At 41.5% G+C, this 26,332-nt stretch overlaps 1 protein-coding gene across 1 annotated transcript; it reads left to right on the forward strand.

Moving 5' to 3' along the window:
* Nucleotides 1-1,381: 1,381 nt before the first annotated feature.
* On the forward strand, nt 1,382-26,088 carry LOC127677827 (disks large homolog 5-like). The gene is made up of 5 exons (XM_052172814.1): nt 1,382-1,514; nt 18,866-19,025; nt 24,284-24,427; nt 25,052-25,232; nt 25,945-26,088. Exons 1-5 carry the CDS (start codon nt 1,382-1,384, stop codon nt 26,086-26,088), a joined length of 762 nt encoding a protein of 253 aa, XP_052028774.1.
* The last annotated feature ends 244 nt before the right edge of the window (nt 26,089-26,332 follow it).

Genomic DNA, 26,332 nt, shown 5'->3' on the forward strand with positions numbered 1-26,332 from the left:
ATTTTGTTCTATGTCAGCTCCCTAGTTCGATTACTGCTATAATGTGCCTGCCAAATCACTGACACAGAAAAGTAACTTGTCTCAGAGGAAGGTCATGTTGACACATACTCTTATGTTATTTATGACATTTGTTACACTTATGTTCAACAAAATTTACATAGGACCCATCAAATTAATGATCAATATACACCCTTATATCTAAAATGACCTAATCAGAAATGAGCACTGGACACTTCGTACAACTTCATAGAAGCTACCTGTATTTTGGGTTGTTTGTTTGTTTGTTTGTTTGTTTTTGTTTTTTGCTTTAGAAGATGATGAATTTAGATGTTTGTAGCCATGGCTCAGCTCCCAAAATCTGATATGTGGTCCTGTTCAATCAGTATTATGGTCTACATTCATTAATCCATCCCTATTTATTTGAGAAAGGTGTTTTTCTGGTTTGTGGGGCCGATCATGAACCCAAGCACAAGACGTTAGGCCCTTGCTCTGTGCACTAACATACATCTATTATATTTTCATACACCCTTACCAATTTTGACTATTTTATTTTGTTCTGACATAATCTCATTTTATAGATTATAGAGGGCTATTAGCAATCCTCCTTTGGTGACACTGGTGCAGAAATGAGACTCTGCCTGGGGGCCTTTCCATTGGTGGCTCCAATATTTTACTTTCCTCTGCCAACTGATCTCCAGACTCTTGCCAGAACCATGAGGACTGAAACACACACACACTCTCTCTCTCTCTCTCTCTCTCTCTCTCTCTCTCTCTCTCTCTCTCTCTCTCTCTCTCTCTCTCTGTTAAGTCATCTTGGGGCAGCTTTAAAAAAGCTAAGCACAAGATATCATGAGTGTAGCTCCTAAAACACATCCACATATTAACCTGCCCTGCAGGCTCTGCCTGGATATAATTTCATGCACCTGTACCAAAGACAGGAGAACTTTTGACTGCATTTTAGAACTGGAGTTATTTCTCAGTACATTTTAAAGGTTCATATTGCTGATTGAGGAAAATTTGAGATAGGATGAGACATTTCTGAGAAGGGTTTGAAAAGGAAACCCTCAGTTAGAAACACAGGGATTACTGAGGTGATGGCAATTAAGCCCAGAGTAAACCATGGCCTTGGAAGGAAGATGGGCTCAGTGGCTATGCCCCAGGAGAGTCTTCAGGAAAGAGCACTTAAGCTTCATGTTCAGTACAGGGAGAACATTAGCAGGGAGCCAAGGGCTGTATGTAACCCATGACATCAGCAGTCCCTTCTTGAACATTCTATAATCTTCTGGAGAGTTCTTGGCATGAGCTGTGATGTCACCAGTGTTGTAACAACAGCAGAGCATTGAGGTTTCTCAGTCTGTGTCTAGAGGATACACTGATAGACATGTTTGCCCGGCTCAGAAAACTATTTCGGAGAACCAATGTGGATGGAAGAGAGACTAGAGAGAGGAGGAAGGGAGCTGGCCTTTCATCTGAGAGTAATGAAGGACAAAGGAGGTGGTCATGGAGAATGTGGAGTAAGTACTGGGAAGTGGATATTCAGCTTCCTGGCAGGGTGGCCGGAGCTGGCCTTTCTAGCAAATTCTAATTCTTCACTTTCACTGAGTATTGTGGTTGTTACTTGGGGACAGAATGAGAGCATCAGGAGTCACAGAGGATCTAAGCTACACCAATTTAGGGAAGGGCATCACTGCCTTCACTACCATGCTTCTAGCTTCAGCTTCTCTGACAATAGTACCAGGGAGAGATTTGTGCTCCTGCTGATAACCTCTTGTTCTCAGAACTACTCTGACTTCCTCTCCCTCAAAGTTCCCACCTTAGCTTTCCCACTGGTTGTGGGTGGCAGGAATTATTGTACTGTAACCAAAGACCTGTCAGAGTTGATAAACCCAGCAGAGATTCCATCCTGTGGCTGCTTCTGGAGTGCTTGTTGTTTCAATAGAGGAAATAAATCAGTGTATTCTCCTGCAATAGAAATGAAGAAAGCTTTTTTATTTTTTTTTTATCACACATGGTTTTTTTTAATTTATTTATTTATTTTTATTTACATTGCAAATGATTTCCCCTTTTCTGGGTCCCCACTCCCCGCAAGTCCCATAAACCCTCTTCCGTCCCCCTGTTCTTCCATCTACCCCTTCCCACTTCCCTGTTCTGGAATTCCCCTATACTCTTGCACTGAGTCTTTCCAGAACCAGGGCCCACTCCTCCATTCTTTTTGGACATCATTTAATTTGTGGATTATATCCTGGGTATTCAAAGTTTCTAGGCTAATATCCACTTTTCAGTGAGTGCATACCATGATTGATCTTTTGAGACTGGGTTACCTCACTTAGTATGATGTTCTCCAGCTCCATCCATTTGTCTAAGCTTAACTCCAAATGGATCAAGGACCTCCACATAAAACCTGACACACTGAAACTAATTGAAAAAAAACTGGGGAAGACCCTGGAGGACATGGGCACAGGGGAAAAGTTCCTGAATAGAACACCAATAGCTTATGCTCTAAGATCAAGAATTGACAAATGGGACCTCATAAAACTACAAAGTTTCTGTAAGGCAAAGGACACCGTCAAAAGGACAAAAGGTCAACCAACAGACTGGGAAGGAATCTTCTCCAACCCTAAATCCGACAGAGGGCTAATATCTAATATATACAAAGAACTCAAGAAAGTAGAACCCAGAGATCCAAATAACCCCATTAAAAAGTGGGGTATGGAGCTAAACAAAGAATTTTCACAAGAAGAACTTCGGAGAGCTGAGAAACACATTAAGAAATGTTCAACATCATTAATTATTAGGGAAATGCAAATCAAAACAACCCTGAGATTTCAACTCACACCAGTCAGAATGGCTAAGGTCAAAAATTCAGGAGACAGCAGGTGTTGGCAAGGATGTGGAGAAAGAGGAACACTCCTCCACTGCTGGTGGGATTGCAAGATGGTGCAACTACTTTGGAAATCAGCCTGGCGGTTCCTCAGAAAACTGGGCCTGTCACTTCCTGAGGACCCTGTTATACCACTACTGGGCATATATCCAGAGGATTCTTCAGCATGCAATAAGGACACATGCTCCACTATGTTCATAGCAGCCCTATTTGTAATAGCCAGAAGCTGGAAAGAACCTAGATGTCCTTCAACAGAGGAATGGATACAAAAAATGTGGGATATTTATACAATGGAGTACTATTCAGCCATTAGAAACAATGAATTCATGAAATTCTTAGACAAATGAAAGCTTTTTTAAATGTTGCAGCTGGACTCTGGGAATTTAAGAATCTTCTTTCAATAAATAATGAATGAGAAAAAAATCAAAAGATGTAAATTACAGGCATCTAAAAGCACAAGATATATACCACCATTTAAAAAATGTCATACTGAGAAAGTCCCAGATTCAAGCAAGACAAAAACACAGCTTCTCACTCGGGACGCTTTCTTCCTTTACGACTCCACCTTTCAGACTTGAAAACTGAGCAGGGAGTGCCATTCTTTATGCCCAGAATGGATCTTTGTTTCATTTATTTTATCCTCTATGTCAGAAACACTGCACAGAACAATAACTTTGAGTTTTGTTTATTTTTAAGATTCAAGCTAATTATAGGTTCGTTTATCCCCCTTCCTCTTTTCCTCCCCTTTCTTCAGAGCATCATCAAAAACTGAAAGACAAAATTGCCAACAACCATGTTAAATTCTATATCATTTGATCCTCCAAATTCAGGAACTCTAAAACACTATGGAACTCTGTTCTGAAGTTTAGTCAGAATAAAAGCCAATATTTTCTTTCCTCATCCAGAAAAAAAAAAAAAAAACACAGCTTCTCAAACTGCAACTCTAAGTTTCTCTAGGTGAACATCTATGTTACAAATGAATAGGCACCCACATTCATAAAATAAACTTTACTAACGCTCAAATCATGCATTGCATCTCACACAATAATAGTGGGAGACTTCAACACCACATCCTCATCATTGGACATATCATGGAAACCCAAACTAAATAGATACAGAATGAAACTAACAGCAGTTATTGACCAAATTATAACAGATACCAAAAGAATATTTTATCATAAACCAGAAGAATATATCTTCTCAGCACCTCATGGTACCTGCTCCTAAGTTGACCATCCTCTCGATAACAAAACAAGCTATACCTAATACAAGAAAATTGAAATAAATCCATGTATCCTATTGGATCACCACAGTCTAAGGCTGGTCTTCAATGGCAACAAAAACAACAGAAATCCCACATACACATGTAAGCTGAACTATACCCTATTCAATGATAACTTGGTCCAGGAAGAAATAAGAAAACATTTTAGAATTTAATGAAGATGAAGACATAACATCTCCAAACTTATGGGACACAATGAATGCAGTGCTAAGATGAACACTCAAAGCTCTGAGTGCATCCATAAAGGAACATGAAGAGAACATACACTAAAAGCTTGACAGTACACCTAAAAGCTCTAAAACATAAAGAAGCAAATATATCCAAGAGGAGTAAATGGCAAAATCACACTTGAATTAGCAAAAGGCTCATTATGCTCTAAGATCAAGAATTGACAAATGGGACCTCATAAAATTACAAAGTTTCTGTAAGGCAAAGGACACCATCAAAAGGACAAATCAGCAACCAACATATTGGGAAAAGATCTTCACCAATCCTACATCAGATAGAGGGCTAATATCCAATATATATAAAGAACTCAAGAAGTTAGACTCCAGAAAACCAAACAACCCTATTAAAATGGGGTACAGAGTTAAACAAAGAATTCTCACCTGAAGAACTTTGGATGGCGGAGAAACATCTTAAAAACTGCTCAACTTCATTAGTCATTAGGGAAATGCAAATCAAAACAACCCTGAGATTTCACCTTACACCAGTCAGAATGGCTAAGATTAAAAATTCAGGAGACAGTAGATGTTGGCGAGGATGTGGAGAAAGAGGAACACTCCTCCACTGCTGGTGGGGTTGCAAATTGGTACAACCACTCTGGAAATCAGTCTGGCGGTTCCTCCGAAAACTGGGCACCTCACTTCCAGAAGATCCTGCTATACCACTCCTGGGCATATACCCAAAAGATTCCCCAGCATGTAATAAGGATACATGTTCCACTATGTTCATAGCAGCCCTATTTATAATTGCCAGAAGTTGGAAAGAACCCAGGTATCCCTCAACAGAAGAGTGGATGCAAAAAATGTGGTATGTATACACATTGGAGTACTATTCAGCCATTAGAAACAATGAATTCATGAAATTCTTAGGGAAATGAATGGAGCTGGAGAACATTATACTAAGTGAGGTAACCCAGACTCAAAAGATGAATCATGGTATGCACTCACTAATAAGTGGATATTAACCTAGAAAACTGGAATACCCAAAACATAATCCACACATCAAATGAGGTACAAGAAGAATGGAGGAGTGGCCCCTTGTTCTGGAAAGACTCAGTGAAGCAGTATAGAACAAAATCAGAACAGGGAGGTGGGAAGGGTTGGGTGGGAAAACAGGGGGAGGGAAGGGAACTGATGGGACTTTCGGGGAGTGGGGGTCCAGAAAGGGGGAAATCATTTGAAATGTAAATAAATATATCAATAAATTTTAAAAAAGAAAATAAAAATATAAAAAACAAACAAACAAAAAAGATCAATCCTACATCCGATAGAGGGCTAATATCCAATATATACAAAAACTCAAGAAATTATACTCTAGACAATCAAACAACCCTATTAAAAATAGGGTACAGAGCTAAACAAAAAATTCTCAAATGAGGAAACCGGAATGGTCAAAAAGCTCCTAAAGAGATATTCAACATCCTTAGTCATGAGGGAAATACATATCAAAACAACCCTGAGATTCCACCTCACACCAGTCAAAATGACTAAAATCAAAAACTCAGGGAACATATGCTAGCGAGGGTGTGGAAAAAGAGGAAGACTTCTCCATTGCTGGTGGGATTGTAAACTGGTACAACCACTCTGGAAATCAGTTTGGCGGTTCCTCAGAAAATTGGACATAGTATTACCTGAGGACCCAGCTATACCACTCAAATGATGCTCCAACCTGTAAGAAGGACACATGATCCACTATGTTCATAGCAGCCTTATTTATAATAGCCACAAGCTGGAAAGAACCCAGATGTCCTTCAATAGAAGAATGGATACAGAAAATGTAGTATATTTATACAATGAAATACTACTCAGCTATTAAAAACAATGAATTCATAAAATTCTTAGGCAAATGGATAGAACTTGAAAATATCATCCTGAATGAGGTAACCCAATCACAAAAGAACACACATGGTATGCACTCATTGATAAGTAAATATTAGCCCAAAAGCACAGAATACCCACAATACAATTCACAGACCACATGAAGCTCAAGAAGAAGGAAGACCAAAGTGTGGGTGCTTTGGTTCTTTGGAGAAGGGGAACAAAATACTCACAGAAGTAAATATGAAGATAAAGTATGGGCCAAAGACTGAAGGACACAACATCCAGGGACTGCTCTACCTGGGGATTCATCACATATACAGTCACCAAACCCCAGCACTATTGTGGATGCTAGGAAATGCTTGCTGAAAGGAGCCTGATATGGAGGTCTCCTGAGAGGCCCTGCTAGAGCCTTACAAATACAGAGGCAGATTCTTGCAGCCAACCATTGGACTGAGCACATGTTCCCCAATCACAAAAGAACACACATGGTATGCACTCATTGATAAGTAAATATTAGCCCAAAAGCACAGAATACCCACAATACAATTCACAGACCACATGAAGCTCAAGAAGAAGGAAGACCAAAGTGTGGAGGAGTTAGAGAAAGGACTGAAGGAGCTGAAGGGGTTTGCAACCTTATAGGAAAAACAACAATATCAACCAACCAGACCCCCCCCCCCCGCAGGGCTCCCAGAGACTAAGCCATCAACCAAGGAGTACACATGGCTCCAGATGCTAGTGGGGTGAGTGGAGAAACACCCTCATAGAAGCAGGGTAGGGAGGATGGGATAGGGGGTTTCCAGGAGGGGGAGAATAAGGAAATGGGGTAAAATTAGAAATGTAAGGAGAGAAACTATGCAATAAAAAATCAGTAAGCAGTTGGAAATAAAAAAAAAGAACAAAATCAGAACAGGGAAGTGGGAAGGGTTGGGTGGGAAAACAGGGGGAGGGAAGGGGACTGATGGGACTTTCGGGGAGTGGGGGTCCAGTAAAGGGGAAATCTTTTGAAATGTAAATAAATATATCAATAAATTTAAAAAAATAAAAAAATAAAAAAAATAAAAAAGGTGATGTTAAAAGGTAAAAAAAAAAAAAAACCTACACACCTATGCTCACTTGATCTTTGACAAAGAAGATAAAACCATCCAGTGGAAAAAAAGACAGCATGTTTATGAAATAATGCTGCTTCAAGTGGAGGTCAGCATGTAGTAGAATGCAAATTGATCCTTTTTTTTTGTTTATTTTGTTCCCAATGGAGATATTTTGTAAACATAAATTACTTGGTCAAGAGTTTGAATAATTAACTGCTCAGACCAGTCCAACCTGTAGCTGAGGGTCAAACACAAAACTGTAAAATCATAACTTTCTTTATGCGATTTTATTCTCCAGGGTGAAGTTAGTAGTTGACAATGGCAAAGCTTGCACCAAGCATCCTCTGCCTCCTCAATGCCCAGGGCCTTGAAGGGACAGGGAGGAGCCTGGAAGCAGCAGGGAGCTAGGCTAGGGTCTGGAAGCAGTGACTGATGGTGCCTTCCTGACCTTCTGGCACTAGGGCAATGGAACTGGGGACAGGGAAGAATAAAGAGGACCAGATCTGTGTCTTCCTCCAAGGAGGCCTGCTGTTGCCTACTTCACTGCACAGTGTACCCTGCTGTGGAGGTGCAGGGCTCCAGAGGTCCAGTCTACAGAGTAGGATGCACAGGGTGCTCACCCACTGGAAGCTGAGATCCTGGCAGTGGCGCAGGAGCCTGGGCATGAGTCATGCCCCTGTAGCTTCCACAGAGCTCCAGAACCCGCACAAGTTGCAGGAACCAAAGAGTCACTTAAAAACTGAAGTACTATGCTATATAATAAAAGAAGAGGAAGGAAAATATGGTTGTTATATACACACAGATGCACATTGATACACACTGACATATATCATATGTATACATGTACAAACATATCCTTAACAAATGGGACAAAATCACTCATGACATTTACACGCCTCATTTCTCTTACAGGTCATATGGCCACAGCTGGTATTATCTGCCTATGGCCTGGGTTTTGCTTTCTGTTCTTTTTTTTTTTCTTTTTTGTGAATGTGAGTGTTGGCACACATATGCCATTACACACATGTGGTAGAAAGAAGACACAACTTTGGGACACAACCTCTGTCTCATCTTCTAGCTTCTTGAGACAGGTCCTCTTGTCATCTGCTGCTCTATGTGCCAGGCTACTTGGTTTTTAAGTTTTCATGGGAGCTCCTGTCTCTGCCTGCTTCCTTTCTGAAGGAGCTCTGGGGCTGCAGATGCCCACAAGCACATTCAAGCCTTTGTGGCTTCTGGGATCTGAGGTTCAAGCCCTCATGCTTGTATGCAATTCTCTTTCCTCACATCCATTTTTTTCTTTTTTTCTATATTCTTTGTTTACATTCCAAATGATTTTCCCTTTCCCAGTCCCCCCCATAAGTCCCATAAGCCCTCTTTCCTCTCCCTGTTTCCCAATCAGCCCCCGCCACTTCTCTTTCCTGGTAATCCCCTACATTGCTGCATCAAGCCTTTCCAGGACCACGGCCCTCTCCTTCCTTCTTCATGGGAATCATTTGATATGTGAATTGTGTCTTGAATATTGAGCGCTTCTGGGCTAATATCCACTTATCAGTGACTGTATTCCTTGTGTGTTCATTTGTAATTGGGTTACCTCACTTAGGATGATATTTTCCAGTTCCAACCATTTGCCTAAGAATTTCATGAATTCTTTGTTTTTCATTGCTGAGTAGTATTCCATTGTGTAAATATACCACATTTTCTGTATCCATTCATCCATTGAAGGACATCTGGATTCTTTCAAGCTTCTGACTATTATAAATAAGGCTGCTATGAAAATAGTGGAGCATGTTGCCCTGTTATATCACTCACAGGCATATACCCAGAGGATTCCCTGTCATGCAATAAGGACACATGCTTCATTTTTAAGCATTTGCATCAAGTCCTGCTGTTTTGGAATGGTCAACTCGTAGTGTCCTTTATGCAAGTCTAAACATTTCCTTCAAGTATGTTTCAGGTGTTACTTAAACACAGATGGCTTTCCTGTAATGGCCTCTCATTTCTGTGAATATCTGAATTTAATCTGCAAATGAACAACACCTCCACAGAAACTAAGATTAATGATAGAGCGAAGTGTTGAACCTGAGATGTTTGAGGGAATTCTACATATCTAATAGACAATACCATGTCTCAAACATAGGAGAAAAACCTGGCCTGTTTAGGTGATTGAAGCTATGGTGGCTAGTAAAACCGTTCAGGCCAATGCACAGAGGAAGAAGACAGGAGGAAGACATGGGTCACAGATGTAAAGAAACTCACCAACATGAGAAATAAGGACAGGCAGTCTCTTTACTAGTTCTATCATGATAATATTTGTTTAATGTGTATTTCAAAGTATTAAACAGGTATCTCTGGGAGCTTGGGAGCTACTAATTTTTAAAGGGCTGTCGAGTCCACAGCTGTTCACATGCAGGCGTTTTAAGGGTTGACCGCAGCCACTTTTGAATTTATTCTAGGCTACTTGGAATGCTCCTACATTCAGAATTCCACCAGCCCATCTTAACTGCTCTCACAGCAACCAAAAACTTTGTGTACTTTTAGTCTTTACAGTTTTCCTTTTTTTACTTTTCATTTACATTTCAAATGTTGTCCCCTTTCCTGGCCCCCCAAAAGTCTCATAACCCATCTCCCCTCCGACTGTTCCATGATCATCCCTCTCCTGTTTCCCTGTCCCAGCATTCCCCCATACTGCTGCATCCAGCCTTTCCAGGCCCAAAGGCCTCTCCTTGCTTTGATGTCCAACAAGGACATCCTCTACTGCCTAAGTGCTTGGGGCCATGGGTAACTCCATGTGTACTCTCTGGTTGATGATTTTGTCCCTGGGAGCTCTGGGAGTACTGGGTGGCTCATAATGTTGTTCCTCCTATGGTGCTGCAAAACCCTTCAGCTCCTTTGATCCTTTTTCTAGCTCCCACATTGAAGACCCTGTGCTCAGTTCAATGGTTGGTCATGAATTAGCAGAGCCTCCTAGATGACAGCTATATCCAGCTCTGGTCATCAAGTACTTGTTGGTATCAATAATAATGTCTGTATATGGGATGGAATCACTAGGTGGGGTAGTCTCTGGAAGGTCTTTCCCTCAATCTCTGCTCAACACTGTTTCTGTATCTCCTTCTGTGGGTATTTTGTTCCCCCCTTCTAAGAAGGAACAGAATATCCATATTTTGTTCTTCCTTCTTCTTAGGCATCATTTTATATGTCAACTGTGTCTTGGGCATTCAAAGTTTCTGGGCTAATATCCACTTATCAGTGAGTGCATACCATGTGTCTTCTTTTGTTATTGGATTACCTCACTCATGATGATATTTTCCAGTTTTATCCATTTGGCCAAGAATTTCATGAATTCATTGTTTTAATTGCTAATTAGTATTCCATTGTGTAAATTTACCACAATTTCTGTGTCTATTCCTCTACTGAGGAACATCTGGGTTCTTTCCAGCTTCTGGCTATTATAAATAAGGCTGTGGTAAACATACTGGAGCATGTCTCCTGATTATGTGCTGGAGAATCCTCTGAATAGATGCCCAGCAGTGGTATAACAGGGTCCTCTGGTAGTAGAATGCCCAGTTTTCTGAGGAACTGCCAAACAGATTTCTAGAGTGGTTTTACCAGGTTGCAATCCTGCCAGCAGTGGTGGAGTGTTCCTCTTCCTCCACATCCTGGCCAGCACCTGCTGTCTCCTGAGTTTTTGATCATAGCCATTTTGACTGGTGTGAGGTAAAATCTCAGGATTATTTTGATTTGCATTTCCCTGATGACTAAATATGTTGAACATTTCTTTAGGTGCTTCTCAACCATTCATTATTCCTCAGGTGAAAATTCTTGGTTTAGCTCTGTATCCCTTTTTTAATAGGGTTATTTGGTTCTCTGAAGTCTAACTTCTTGAGTCCTTCGTATATTAGCCTCTGTCAGATGTAGGGTTGGTAAAAATATTTTCCCAATTTGTTGCTTGCCATTTTGTCCTATTGACAGTGTCTTTTGCCTTACAGAAACTTTGTTTTTCTTTGAGGTCCCATTTGTCAATATTTGATCTTACAGCATAAGATACTGGTGTTCTGTTCAGGAAATTTTCCCCTGTGCCCATGTGTTCAGCTTCTTTTCTCTTACTTTCAGTGTGCCTGGTTTCATGTAGAGGTCCTTGATCCACCTGGACTTGATTTTTGTACTAGGAGATAAAAATGGTTCAAATTGCATTCTTCTACATGGTAGCCTACAGTTGAACCAGCACCATTTGTTAAAAAGGCTATCATTTTTTCACTGGATGGTTTTAGCTCCTTTGTCAAAGATCAAGTGACCATAGGAGTGGGTTCATTTCTGGGTCTTCAATTTTATTCCATTGATCTACCTGCCATTGATCTACTCTACAAACCTCAAGTCCTAGTGATCCAAGCAACTCAACATTAAAATACATACACTGCATCTAATAGCAGAGAAAGTGAGGAAGATCCTTGAACACATAGGAAAAAGGAAAACCTTCCTGGACAGAAACCCAATGGCTTATGCTTTAAGATCAACTATAGACAAATGGAACCTCACAAAATTGCAAAGCTTCTGTAAGGAAATGAAACTGTCAATAGGACAAAATGGCCATCTACAGATTGTGTAATTTTTTTTTTACCAACCCTATATCTGATGGGGGCACATATCTAAAATATACAGAGAACTCAACAAGTTAGACTCCAGAGAACCAAATAGCCCTATTAAAAGCAGTACTGAGGTAAACAGAGAATTCTCAGAGAATGCCTGAGAAATACTTAAATGTTCAAAATCCTTAGTCAACAGGGAAATACAAATCAAAACAACGTTCAGATTCCACCTCACAGGTGACAGCAGATGATAGCCAGGCTGTGGGTATAAAGGAAAAATCCTCCATTGTTGGTGGGACTGCAAGCGGATAAAACTTTAGAAATCAATCTGGCAGTTCCTAAGAAAAATTGAAATAGTTTTACCTGAAGACCTGGGCATAAATCCAAAAAATATTCCAACACATAAAAAGGACACATCTACTATGTTCATAGTAGCCTTATTTATAATAGCCAGAAGCTAGAAAGAACCCAGATGTCCCTCTACAGAAGCAGGGCTACAGAAAATTTTGTTACAAAATGGAATACTACTAAGCAAATAAGAACAATGACTTCATACAATTTGAAGGCAAATGGAATATCTAGAAAATATCATCCTGAGTGAGGTGGCCCAGATACAAAGGAACATACAAGATATGTGTTTACTGAAAAGTAGATATTTGCTCTAAAGTTCCCAATGCCCATGATATAACCCACAGACATTAAGTACCTTAGAAGGAAGGGAGACCAGGCCATGGCTGCTGCGGGAACAGGATGAATGTGGGAGGTGGAGATAGAGGAGACCTGGGAGGGAGAGAGTACGGGAGGAAATAAGGGGGCAGTATTATGTACTGCTGAGGATAGGAGGGAGGTACAGAGGAGGGAGGTACAGAGGGTCTGGAAATAGAACAAAAATATATAGCAGGGAGGGTGAGGAACTGGGGATAGCCACCTGAGGGACACAGACAGCAGGTAAACATGAGGCTCCCAGGACCCAAAGGGGATGACTTTAGCTGAAATTCACAGAAAAGGGAGAGATAGAACCTGTAGAGACCACCTCCAGTGGATAGGTACACACACACACACACACACACACACACACACGGGACTGCCCTCCTTCAAGAGATAGTGCCACCAACTCATTTCAAAATTTCTAACCCAGAAATATACCACTTCCTGCTTACCCCTCCAACAACCCCTCAAAAACCATCTGCCCTTTCCCACTCCCCTTTGCCTGTATGAGAGCGCTTCCCCACTCAAACATCCTCTCCTGACCTACTGCTTCTGCATCATACCCTAGGGCATCAAACTTCCACAGTACTAAGTGCCTCTCCTCCATTCCTGACAGGCAAGGCCATCCTCTGCTACAATGTATCTAGAGGTATAGATCACTCCTGTACACTCCTCCATGTGATAAAAAGAAGAGCAGGGACTACAAATAGTCCAGAGACTGAAGGAAGGGCCATCCAGGCACTGACGCACCTAGGGATACATCATGTCTGCAGACACCAAACCAGACACTGTTGGTGTGGTAAAGAGGTGCTTGCTGACAGTAACAGCTTGTGAAGGTTCTTAGGGAAGTCTGGCCAGCAACTGACCATTGGAAGCAACCATTAGACTGAGCTCTGGTAACCTGGTGGGGAGCTGGCAGAAAAGCTGGAGTAGCAGATGGGGAATGAAACTTTGGAAGAACAACATCAGCTGCCAGGCCCACCCAGCGTTCCCAGTGACTAGACCACAAAAGGTGATGTGTTGAGGGAGGAATCTATTCCTCTAGATACACTGGAGCAGAGGATGGCCTTGCCTGAGAGCAATAAAGGAGAGGCACTTAGTCCTGTGGAGTTTTGATGCCCTAGAGAAGGATGCCAAACCAGTAGTAGGTCAGGAGAGGGTGGGAGAGTGGGGAAGCACCTTCATACAGGCAAAGGGGAGTGGGAAAGGGCAGATGTTGTTTGAGGGGTTGTTGGAGGGGAAAGCAGCAAGTGGTATATCATTTGAGATGTTAACAAATGGAATGATTAATAAATAAGTTTTAAAAAATATACATATGCCAGCCATTTAATTTTAACAGTGAAGACTCAGGAGCCAGATGCTGGGGTGAAAACCTGCCAGCTCAGAGAGACAGGGAAAGCACCCAGCTGACCATCCTAATCCACTCTGTCCTCAATATCTTTCAACTTAAAGACTTTTCTTTGGTTTATTCCTTTTCAAGGGTTACTTTCTCTGCCTCTTGACTTGGAGTTGACCTTCTTTTCCTTTGCAATACATGTGTGTGCTAGGGCTGAGCCACAGGACAAGAAAGTAAAATAAATGGAAAGCTCTTGGGTTGAAGGTCTGTGCTAGGGCTGGGCTAAACTGTAAAATAATTTGTTTGTTCATTTGTTTGTTTGTTTTCAGTAAATAACACACTCGTGTAGTTTACCGTCTGAACAAATATCCTGCAACATAAGTTAGCAATGTTACCTTCATTATAGAAATCTAGCTCTCTGTCAATTGTTCTAGTTGTTCCCAGGCACGTCTGAGTGCATCATCATGGGAACACAATGATTCCCAAGGAAGATCAGAACTGGGCTCTTGAAGGTGTTGCACATGGCCAATAGGCACCAAGGATACCCCTGATCCTTATCACAAGGGGTAACTTACCCATCCTCCTGTCACTTAATTTATTGCAAGATATCACCATTTGAGACGTTGGCTCATTGTCCTAAGTGCTGCTAAATGGAAGGATTCATGTGTAGGGGTCACTCAACAAACTGAACACTGAATTCAGTTAAACATGGATGCTTATTGAATGCATACCTCAGGACTGAACAATCAGGGCAACAGATCAATAATATATACTACCTATTTCTCATGGCGAGCTCCTTGTAAAAACCACAACGAGCTCTTGCACAAGGGCAGGAATGCTGCCCTTTGTGGGCCCCGACTCAAACTATTTAGACATAATAGCAATACGGACCTTGAATTTGATGGGTCTATGGGAAGTATATAGATGTGGAAATTATTATGATTAACAAACCTCACAAAATTCAGAACATTCTATTGTACGTGGTCAGTATGACCCTGCTCTGAATCAAGAAGTTTTTTTTTTCTTTTGTTTTTCATTCATGAGTGGGAGGCATATTACTGCAACATTATGAAATAGATGGCTGGGATGTGACAAGTTTGCTACAGATTTGCAAGGGGGAAAGCCTTATCAGGAAGAAGTGTATCATTAGGAAAAATGACTGCATGTCCTTATCATGTTTAGATAAGTTCTGTGGCCTCAACAGGAACTCTTTGGAAGGAGAACAGAGAATGTGTTTGTTACCTGAAAGGAGGGGCCTGAGCAGTGTTGCTCAGCCTTCTCAGTGCCCATTCCACCTCACTCTGTCCCTGCAGGGGATCCCCCGAAGTCCTTCCACATTTCCTGTGAACCGGGTCTAAGGACACAAATTCCAGGACACAGTGTTGGTGACCCAGTCCTCACTTATGCTCCATTGTCCATGATTGTACATGTGTAAGCACATACAGTGTGTTCACTAGTTATTGATACCCTTCACATCTTACTGAGGGCAGAAATTGCTTGACTACACCCAATTCTATAAAAAAAAATCAGCCAGGTGGTGGTGGTACATGCCTGTAATCCCAGCACTCAGGGAGGCAGAGGCAGGCAGATTTCTGAATTTGAAGCCAGCCTGGTCTACAGAGTGAGTTCCAGGACAGCCAGGGCTATACAGAGGAATCCTGCCTCAAAAAAACCAAATCCAAAAACAAACAAACAAAAAATCGGGACCCAGGGGAAATATATCAAGGAAAATCAGGGACAGAGGTACATGAACTCTGTGGGGACAGAGGTATATGAACTATGCCCTGTACTGAACTAAGAAACTTGGGGATGGGAGAAAAATGTATGGTTAAATAGCCTACTAGATTCACACTGTATCTGCTTGATTTAATCTCAGGACAAGTGGAGTATCTCTGATGGCTTCTTTCTAGCTCCTTAAAAGGTTCACTGAGCTTTAGCCTCAGCACTTAATACTTCATAACGGGGCACCAGCACTCAGGGAAGCTAGAGATTGGCATTGGCACAGTATCATGCTAGCAGCAGTGGATAATAATCAGTTGTTCAGAAGGTGATACCCACTTTCATTTGTTATTAATGTGGACCCAGGGAAAGATAGAAGAAGATCTTTAGAAAAGATATATCATTTCTACTTCTCCATCTTCCCAGAATGAAAGACTGGTAAGGGGAGAATGGTAAGTTCTTTATAATAGACAAGGATTTGTGGCTGAGGCCTTGGATGTATGGTATTTTTCAATGTTGTTTCCTGAAACAGGGTCTCAAGTATTCCATGTTGTTCTCTACCTGGTTTGCCAGGTTAATCTTCCGCTCAGACATTCCTTCTTCCACTTTCTAATAGCTACGCTTACAAGTGGGATTCCGAGGACTTTTAGGTCAGTACTACTCACTGAAAGAGACCTGGGTTTTCTGATGCTAAGGCCTGTACCCACCAATATAGCTACAGGCATTTTTCCATGTCTGCTCCCTATTTCAGATTGTTGCTGTAATATTCTAGTCAATCATTGACACAGGAAAAAAGTAACTTGTCTCAGAGCAAGGTCATGGAGATCACATCCTGTTATGTTTAGTATGATGTTTGTTACGCTTACAATGTTCCAAAACCTTTACATGGAACCCATCAAATTAAGATCCAATATGCACTCTTAAATATGAAATGGCCTGATCAGAACTGACCACTTCGTATGAGCTACTTATGTATTTTGTTCTGTTTTCTTTTGTTTTGTTTTGAATTTATAACTTGACAAAGACAGACGATTGGGGTAATTGCTTAGCAACCAAAACCAGAGCTATCATTACCATCTATCAATATTAAGGTCTGAATTCAATAAACCTTCCCTGTCTGACTGAGATAAGTGTTTGTGTGGTTGATGGGGCCAATCAATGAACCCAAACAGAGATGCTAGGCACTTGTTCTGTGCTCTAACATATATCTATTGTATTTTCCTACACCTTCTGCCTGCATGCCCTTATTGCTATTGACTATTTTGGGGGACAGAATCTCATTTTATAGTTACAGAGGGCTGTAAGCAATCCTCCTTTGGTGACACTGGTGAAGTCATGAGAGCCTCATACTCAGCCTTAGGGCCTTTCCATTGCTGGCTCCAATATTCTAGTTTCCCCTACCAACAGATCTCAAAACTATTGCCAGCACTATGATGACTACATCTCTCTCTCAATCTCTCTCTCTCTCTCTCTCTCTCTCTCTCTCTCTCTCTCTCTCTCTCTCTCTCTCTCTCTCTCGGCATCTTGGGGCAATTTTGAAATGCTAAGCACAAGACTTCATGATTGTTATCTCTAACACATACCCACATTGCAAATTGCCCTGTATGCTCTGCCTGGATGTCATTTCGTGAACCTGCGCATGATGAGATAGGAGAAATTTTGACTGCATATTAAAACTGGAGTGATTTCTCAGTAGATTTTAATGGCTCATATTGTTGATTGGAAAATTTTTGAGGAAGGATGAGACATTTCTGAGAAGTATTTGAAAAGTAAACACTCAGAGAGATACATAGGGATGACTTAAGTGTTGCCAATCAAGCCTAAAACAAACCCTGGCTTTGGAAGGAGGATGGGCTCAATGGCTATGCCCCAGAAGAGTCTTCAGGAAAGGGCACCTCAGTTTCCTGTCAGTATAGGGAGAACATTAGCAGGGAGCCAAAGGCCTGTACCCCATGACATCAGCAGTCCCTTCTTGAACATTCCATTGTTTCCTAGAGAGTTTTTGGAATCCTCTGTGATGTCACCAGTGTTGTAGAAACAACACATGCACTAAGGTTTCTCAGTCAGTGTCTAGAGGATAAGCCTATAGACATGTTTGCCCGACTCAGAAACCTTTTTTGGAGAGCAACAGTAGATAGGAGAGAGACTAGAGAGAAGAAGGAAACTGCCCTTTCTTCTGAGAGTAACGAAGTACGAAGGAGATGGTCTTGGAGAAGACAGAGTAAGTTTGGGGAAGTGGATGTGCAGGGGTTGCCTGAGCTGGCCTTTCTAACAATGGGGCAAGGAGCTAGAGCCTCTGGGAAGCAAAAGAACTTTCATAATTATCATAATTCTTGAAAATTGAAGAATTCACATTACTTTCTCTATTCCTTAAGGTAGGAGATTGCAAACCCAAAGTTGTAATGCTGTGAACTCCAAGTCTTTTCTTTCAATGAGTATTGTGGGTGTTACAGGGGACAGAATGAGACCATCAAGAGTCACAAGAGGTCTAACCTTTGCCAATTTAGGGGAGGGCATCACTGCACTTCACTCTCATGGCTTCTTTTAGCATCAGTGGCTATCTCACAGTAGTACCAGGGAGAGAATTGTGTTCCTGGCCATGACCTTATATTCTCCTCTTTCTGACAATTCCCATCCCAACTTTTTTTTATCACCAGTTGTGGGTGGCAGGCATTTCTGTACTATATACAAAAATCTGTCACAGGATACACCCAGAGATGTGATCCAATTGATACTTCCGGGCTCTTTGGTGTTTCAGTAGGGGGAACTGATCACTGTGTTCACTGTGTTCTCTCAGAGCATGAAGTTTTAATCCCATGTCCTGGGCCTAGAGTAACAAGGGTAGAAGATCTGAACATCTCCAAGCACTCATGTACTTCTGGACCATGAATGTATCATATTACTTGTGAAACCACAGGACTAAGGGCTCTGAAAACAAGATGCACACTGTGCAGACATTAATAAGCCAGGAAAGCCATCTCTGTGGTCATCATAAGCATGTGTAGGGAGACAGAGGACACAACAATCTGCTTACATCTCCAGGTCTCTATACGGTGATGGGAGAGCTGAGAATCACTGAGGAGGCATCTCAAGCCTGGACCAAACTCTGTGTGGTGTCACTGGGTTCTAGGCCGGTTGTCCTTCTGTATGTGTGTCAGGATCATCTGTCTACACTCTGTGTCCCCACCATGCAAGTTCACCTGTGTTATTCTACCTACAGGGGCTGCCAGGCAGACATCATCCCCTGAAACTGTCCTAAGCAAGAAGAAGGCCAAGAAGGAAGAGGAGAAGCTGACCACAGAGCTGCAGCTCATTACCCAGGAGAGAAACGAGGTGAATGATCGCCTGATCTCCATGACAGAGGGAGCCATGAACAAGAGGTATGCATTGCTCAAACAAAGTGGTGTCAATCTGGGGTCAGCAATAATCTTACCCTTTTAACGTGGGGTTTTCTAGGAAGCTGTACCACCAGAATGTCCCTGTGCCCAATGTCAGGTCCCAAAATACTTCTTAGAGGCAGAAGCTTGCTCAGGAGTGAGACGGGAAATAGACTCTTTTGATCCCTCCAATGGAAAAGAGGGACTTGTTGGAATGAAGAATTCAGGGATAGAAATAGTGGAAAATTAGTTCCCATAGTGCATTTGGAAAGCCCTTGACATGAGGTGGCTTTGTGAGTTTGTAGGAGCTGTGAGTTTGTGTTGAGTATTTGTAATTGCCTAGCAGATGACTGAGTGCTGGAAGCTCCTGGAAGCAGCTGGAGAGGCCTGGTCCTACATTGTTCATCTCAGTGCTTGACTAGACACCTGAGGCTCTGCCTGTTCCTCTTTGTGTGCCTTATACTCTGAGACAGTAATGCTGCATGCATTTCTTCTGTATCTCATTATGCTCTTTCAGTTTCTATCTCTTTCGCTCTTTCTCTGACTCTGTTTCCTTTTCTCCTTGTATGTGTGTCCAATTCTGTGTGTCTGTGTGTGTGCACATGCATCTACATTTGCATACATTTTGTATGTTTATAATTCCCTTCACACATTGGAATCTAGGAGTCTGTGTTTGTCTTCAGGATTTACATGTAAGACAGTTTCAAGGTGATGTTTGTGCTGAAATCTGGGTGCCTCCACCTTAACATGGTTCTTTAGCTATTTGATCACAATTGTTCATACATTTGTATCCCTTGGGCAGATTATAAAGATGTGGTGATGTCTGGTCTCATCTCCACAATTATGTGTGATGTCTGTCTCTAAGGTATATGTTATTCAGGATTTAGAATCCCTGTTGGGAAACAGGAAATATATCATCATAGGTCTCTGGAGGACAAAGATCTGTGCCCTTGGCTCATGACATTATAACTGGTTACACTGCACCTCCAGCCATACTGAGTGAACACAGAGAGCTATGGCATCTTCCACCTGGATGCCTAGCTTCTGCTGCCTGGTTACAGGATAATAAGTTTCCAAAGCTGAAGAAGATCCATGCATATAGAATCTAGAATGTGTGCCCTTTGGTCAGTCTGGCTAAGGGTTTATCTATCTTGTTGATTTTCTCAAAGAACCAGCTCCTGGATTCGTTGATTCTTTGTATGGTTCTCTTTGTTTCCACTTGATTGATTTCAGCCCTGAGTTTGATGATTTCCTGTCTTCTACTCCTCCTGGGTGAAATAGCTTCTTTTTGTTCCAGGGCTTTCAGGTGTGTCATTAAGCTGCTAGTATATGCTCTCTCCATTTTCTTTTTGGAGGCACTCAGGGCTATGAGTTTTCCTCTTAGCACTGCTTTCATTGTGTCCCAGAGATTTGGGTATGTTGTGCCTTCATTTTCACTAAATTCTAAAAAGTCTCTTATTTCTTTGTTTATTTCTTCTTAGGCCAAGGTGTCATTGAGTAGGGTATTGCTCAGCCTCCATGTGTATGTGGGCTATCTGTTGTTTTTGTTGCTATTGAAAACCACTCTTACACCATAGTGACCTGATAGGAGGCATGGGATTAGTTCCATCTTCTTGTATTTGTTGAGGTCTGTCTTGTGACCAATTATATGGTCGATTTTGGTGAAGGTACCATGAGGTGCTGAGAAAAAGGTATATTCTTTTGCTTTAGGGTGAAATATTCTATAAATATCGGTCAAACCCAGTTGGTCCAAAGCTTCAATTAGTTTTACTGTGTCCCTGTTTAGTTTCTGTTTTCCTGATCGGTCCATTGAGGAGAGTGGATTGTTGAAGTCCCCCACAATTATTGTGTTAGGTACAACGTGTGCTTTGAGCTTTAGTAAAGTTTCTTTTATGAATGAGGGTGCCCTTGCATTTGGAGCATAGATGTTCAGAACTGAAAGTTCTTCTTGGTGGATTTTTCCTTTGACCAGCAAGAAGTGTCCCTCAGTGTCTCTTTTGATGACTTTAGGTTGAAAGTCAGTTTTATCTGATATTAGAATAGCTACTATGGCTCTTTTCCCGAGACCATTGGCTTGTGAAATTGTCTTCCAGCCTTTTACTCTAAGGTAGTTTTTGGCTTTGACATTTAGGTGTGTTTCCTGTATGCAGCAAAATGTAGGGTCCTGTTTCCTTATCCAGTCTGTTAGTCTATGGCTTTTTATTGGGGAATTGAGTCCATTGATGTTAAGAGATATTAAGGAATAGAGATTATTACTTTCAAAGGGCACAGAGAAAGTATCCAAATTAACAAAATTAGAAATGAAAAGGGAGATATTACAACAGAAAATGAGGAAATCCAAAAAATCAACAGATCCTACTACAAAAGCCTGGACACAACTGGAGAATCTGGAGGAAATGGACAATTTCCTAGGCAGATACCAAATACCAAAATTAAATCAGGACCAAATAGATCATCTGAACTGTCCCATAACCCCTAAAGAAATAGAAGGGGTCATAGAAAGTCTTCCAACCAAAAAAAGCACAGGACCAGATGGTTTCAGTGCAGAATTCTATCAGACCTTCAAAGAAGACCTAACACCAATACTCTTCAAACTATTCCACAAAATAGAAACAGAAGGAACCCTACCCAATTCCTTCTACAAAGCCACAATTACGCTGATACCAAAACCACACAAAGATCCAACAAAGAAAGTGAACTTCAGACCAATCTCCCTTATGAATATCGATGCAGAAATACTCAATAAAATTCTTGCCAACCGAATCCAAGAACACATCAAAATGATCATCCATCATGATCAAGTAGGCTTTATCCCGGGAATGCAGGGTTGGTTCAATATACGGAAATACATCAATACAATCCAATACATAAACAAACTCAAAGAAAAAAACCACATGGTCATTTCATTGGATGCTGAAAAAGCATTTGACAAAATTCAGCATCCTTTCATGCTTAAAGTCTTGGAAAGAACAGGAATTCAAGGCCCATACCTAAACATTGTTAAAGCAATATACAGCAAACCAGTAGCCAGCATCAAACTAAATGGAGAGAAACTTGAAGCAATCCTACTAAAATCAGGGACTAGACAGGGCTACCCCCTTTCTCCTTATCTTTTCAATAATGTACTTGAGGTACTAGCTCAGGCAATTAGACAACATAAGGAGGTCAAAGGGATACAAATTTGAAAGGAATAAGTCAAACTATCATTATTTGCAGATGGCATGATAGTCTACCTAAGTGACTCAAAAAACTCCACTAGAGAACTCCTACAGCTGATAAACAACTTCAGCAAAGTAGCAGGTTATAAAAGCAACTCAAGCAAATCAGTGGCCTTCCTATACTCAAAGGATAAGCAGGCTGAGAAAGATATTAGGGAAATGACCCCCTTCACAATAGCCACAAACAGTATAAAGTACCTTGGGGTGACTCTTACCAAACATGTGAAAGATCTGTATGACAAGAACTTCAAGACTCTGAAGAAGGAAATGGAAGAAGACCTCAAAAAATGGGAAAACCTCCCATGCTCATGGATTGGTAGAATCAATATAGTTAAAATGGCCATTTTGCCAAAAGCAATATACAGATTCAATGTAATAACCGTCAAAATCCCAACTCAATTCTTCACAGAGTTAGAAAGAGCAATAATTATCGAATTCATCTGGAATAACAAAAAACCCAAGATAGCTAAAACTATTCTCAGTAACAAAAGAAAGTCTGGGGGAATCAGTATCCCTGACCTCAAGCAATACTACAGAGCAATAGTGTTAAAAACTGCATGGTATTGGTACAGTGATAGGCAGGAGGATCAGTGGAATAGGATTGAAGATCCAGAAATGAACCAACACACCTATGGCCACTTGATCCTCGACAAAGAGGCTGAAAACATCCAATGGAAAAAAGATAGCCTTTTCAACAAATGGTGCTGGTTCAACTGGAGGTCAGCATGCAGAAGAATGCGAATAGATCCATCCTTGTCTCCTTGTACTAAGCTCAAATCCAAATGGACCAAGGACCTCCACATAAAGCCAGACACTCTGAAGCTAATAGAAAAGAAACTGGGGAAGACCCTTGAGGACATCGGTACAGGGAGAAAGTTTCTGAACAGAACACCAATAGCATATGTTCTAAGAGCAAGAATTGACAAATGGGACCTCATAAAATTACAAAGTTTCTGTAAGGCAAAGGACACCATCAAGAGGACAAATCGGCAACCAACAAATTTGGAAAAGATCTTCACCAATCCTACATCAGATAGAGGGCTAATATCCAATATATATAAAGAACTCAAGAAGTTAGACTCCAGAAAACCAAACAACCCTATTAAAAATGGGGTACAGAGTTAAACAAAGAATTCTCACCTGAAGAGCTTCGGATGGTGGAGAAACATCTTAAAAAATGCTCAACTTCATTAGTCATTAGGGAAATGCAAATCAAAACCCTGAGATTTCACCTTACACCAGTCAGAATGGCTAAGATTAAAAATTCAGGAGATAGCAGGTGTTGGCGAGGATGTGGAGAAAGTGGAATACTCCTCCACTGCTGATGGGGTTGCAAATTGGTACAACCACTCTGGAAATCAGTCTGGTGGTTCCTCCGAAAACTGGGCACCTCACTTCCAGAAGATCCTGCTATACCACTCCTGGGCATATACCCAAACAATTCCCCAGCATGTAATAAGGATACATGTTCCACTATGTTCATAGCAGCCCTATTTATAATTGCCAGAAGTTGGAAAGAACCCAGGTATCCCTAAACAGAAGAGTGGATGCAAAAAATGTGGTATATATATACAATGGAGTACTATTCAGCCATTAGAAACAATGAATTCATGAAATTCTTAGGCAAATGGATGGAGCTGGAGAACATTATACTAAGTGAGGTAACCCAGACTCAAAAGGTGAATCATGGTATGCACTCACTAATAAGTGGATATTAACCTAGAAAACTGGAATACCCAAAACATAATCCAAACATCAAATGAGGTACAAGAAGAACGGAGGAGTGGCCCCTTGTTCTGGAATGACTCAGTGAAGCAGTATAGAGCAAAATCAGAACAGGGAGGTGGGAAGGGCTGGGTGGGAAACAGGGGGAGGGAAGGGAACTGATGGGGAGTGGGGGTCCAGAAAAGGGGAAATCATTTGAAATGTAAATAAATATATCAATAAAATAAAAAAAAAGAATCTAGAATGTGGTTTTTCTGGGCCTTAGATGATGTATTCTTAAAAGACCACGTTAATTGAGTTCTGTCTTCCTGGGGACAGGCCCTTCCAGAGGCTGAATCCAATGTATGAACAACTGAAGTTAAAGGAGAAGGAGGTCATGACATTTCTGCACAACTTAGAGATGGAGAAGATTGAGGCCCAAGAGAACATCCAGGAGCTCAAGAAGGAGATTAACTTCTATAGGTAAGTACCAGTGAGGGAGGCCACCAGCGGTGGAAAGCCGATGTCTGCCTTCCTTTCTTTCTGGACTGGAGAGTCTGCAGGTCTGGTTCTATCCCTTCTAATGTTTAGTCAACAGTGTGCCTTGGGATTTTGGACTCACCTTTTATTAGTCTGTAAGAGACTGTTACCCATCCCAGTATTATGAGAGCATACTCAGAAGTCTCTAGATAGAAAAGTGATTTAGTTCATGAGAGGATTATTATGTAGTACTAGGCCTCTGTTACTCAGGCAGGGTTTTACAGACCTGAGTGTGATATAATACAAGGACAGAATGCCTTCCTCTTGATTCTACTGGCCTTCTTTGATGGTATTTGCCCCCTACTAATAGATGTTGCCCCATTGCATTGGGTTGTCATGGAGAGTTTGAGGTCCCCTTTCTTTTGGAGAGACATGGATCCTTATTGGTATTTGGGCTGAAGCAATCCTTATTTCTTCCCTCAAGCTGTTGTTTGCTGTTTGTGCAGCTGTGATGGATGTATTGAGATGTACTGTATTAGGTCTTCATGGGAACCTGGGTCTTAGTGGGCTTAAGTAGGAATGGGAGGCAGAGGCTGCAGGATCTTACTTTGCAGAGTGTACTTCCAGCAACCTGCATAGCCGGCTCCTCATAGAGAAGATGCTTGTGAAGAAGAGAAGGGTCATGCTGATGCGGGAGAGCAAGGAAGTACTTCTTGACTGGTCTCTCATAGAGAAATACTTGGTTGGCTTGAACATGAATGGTAAAGACGAACAGGAGAAGACCAGCAACCTCCAGACCCAACATCAGGTAGGGACAAGCAGCTCAATCAGGCTAATACTGTTTTATACTATTTTTCCATTGGATCCATCTTTGCTTTCACCTAGCACCTTTCTAATCCACATGCTCAAGCAGTCACTGACCTCATGGAGTGTAGTTGTTCATTGCTCTGTCTATGTGCAAGTATTCTGGGATGTTAGGATCTTGTGAGATACTGAATTATTGGCAAGTGTACCTTGCTCCTCTGCTTAAACTACAGTCTAATATGAGTGACAGATGAATAACCTGTCACATTCCTGCATTTGCTCATTATAGGTGGGATGCCTTGCAGAGATTTGAGCAATTTCTAAGTCCTGTGACAGAGATCATGCAAGGGACATGTGACGTCCCAGGTGGGGAACAATTTGCAGGAATAAAAACCAAATGCAAATATTAAGTACTTCTCATTTTCATTGATCTGGGTGGCATGTGGCCTTCTGCTTTCTTTGGGAAACCCAATGAAGTCTCTTCCCACTGCCCATTTATTGGTTTGCACTGATAGAAGTCTGAGTGGCAGCTTGTCAGGCCATGTATTTGGTGAATGTTGCCAGATATTTTGCCCTGCCTGCAGTTATAACAGCAATGGTGTCAGTTCAAAGGTCAATGATAACTTTCCTGTTGACTTGGTGGGAGGCAGCAGCCTAATAGCTGATATTTAGGTCCTCAACAAGCCTCTATCTTAATATCTGCCTTCCTCTTCCAGGTCCCAGAAACTGTACCAAGAGCTGAAATTTCCACGGCCCAGGAAGAGGGCCTCCTGCAGAATGATTTTCCACCTCAGGAGCCCCCTGCTGAGCTCCATCCTCAAAAGCCACAAAATTCCTTGGATGAATCTTCTTCTACATAATTCAATTGCTCAGGGCGAATGGGCCCTAACTACCCAGCCAATGAGCCAGCTGATTCAGGATGTCATTCCCTTTCCTGTTCTGACAACACCCCTTGAGAGAGAACTGAGGACTGCTCTGCCACCAAGTGTCCAAGAGGAGAAACAGGATGTACCTCTGAGTTCCTAAGAGTACAGTGAGAGAACTGTGCTTCATATAATTTACTGTTAGATTTTTGGTTGAAGTTTTGTTTTTTGTTGTTTTGCT

This window comes from Apodemus sylvaticus, chromosome 2 (genome assembly GCF_947179515.1).
Source record: "Apodemus sylvaticus chromosome 2, mApoSyl1.1, whole genome shotgun sequence".
Classification (NCBI taxonomy): Eukaryota; Metazoa; Chordata; class Mammalia; order Rodentia; family Muridae; genus Apodemus; species Apodemus sylvaticus.

Excerpts from the sequence above, each read along its gene's own strand:
- LOC127677827 (XM_052172814.1), top strand. The coding sequence starts at position 1,382 with ATGTTTGCCCGGCTCAGAAAACTATTTCGGAGAACCAATGTGGATGGA. Across the intron at positions 1,515-18,865 it reads GTGGTCATGGAGAATGTGGA|GGGCTGCCAGGCAGACATCA; the intron begins GTAAGTACTGGG and ends TTCTACCTACAG. Across the intron at positions 24,428-25,051 it reads AAGGAGATTAACTTCTATAG|CAACCTGCATAGCCGGCTCC; the intron begins GTAAGTACCAGT and ends GTGTACTTCCAG.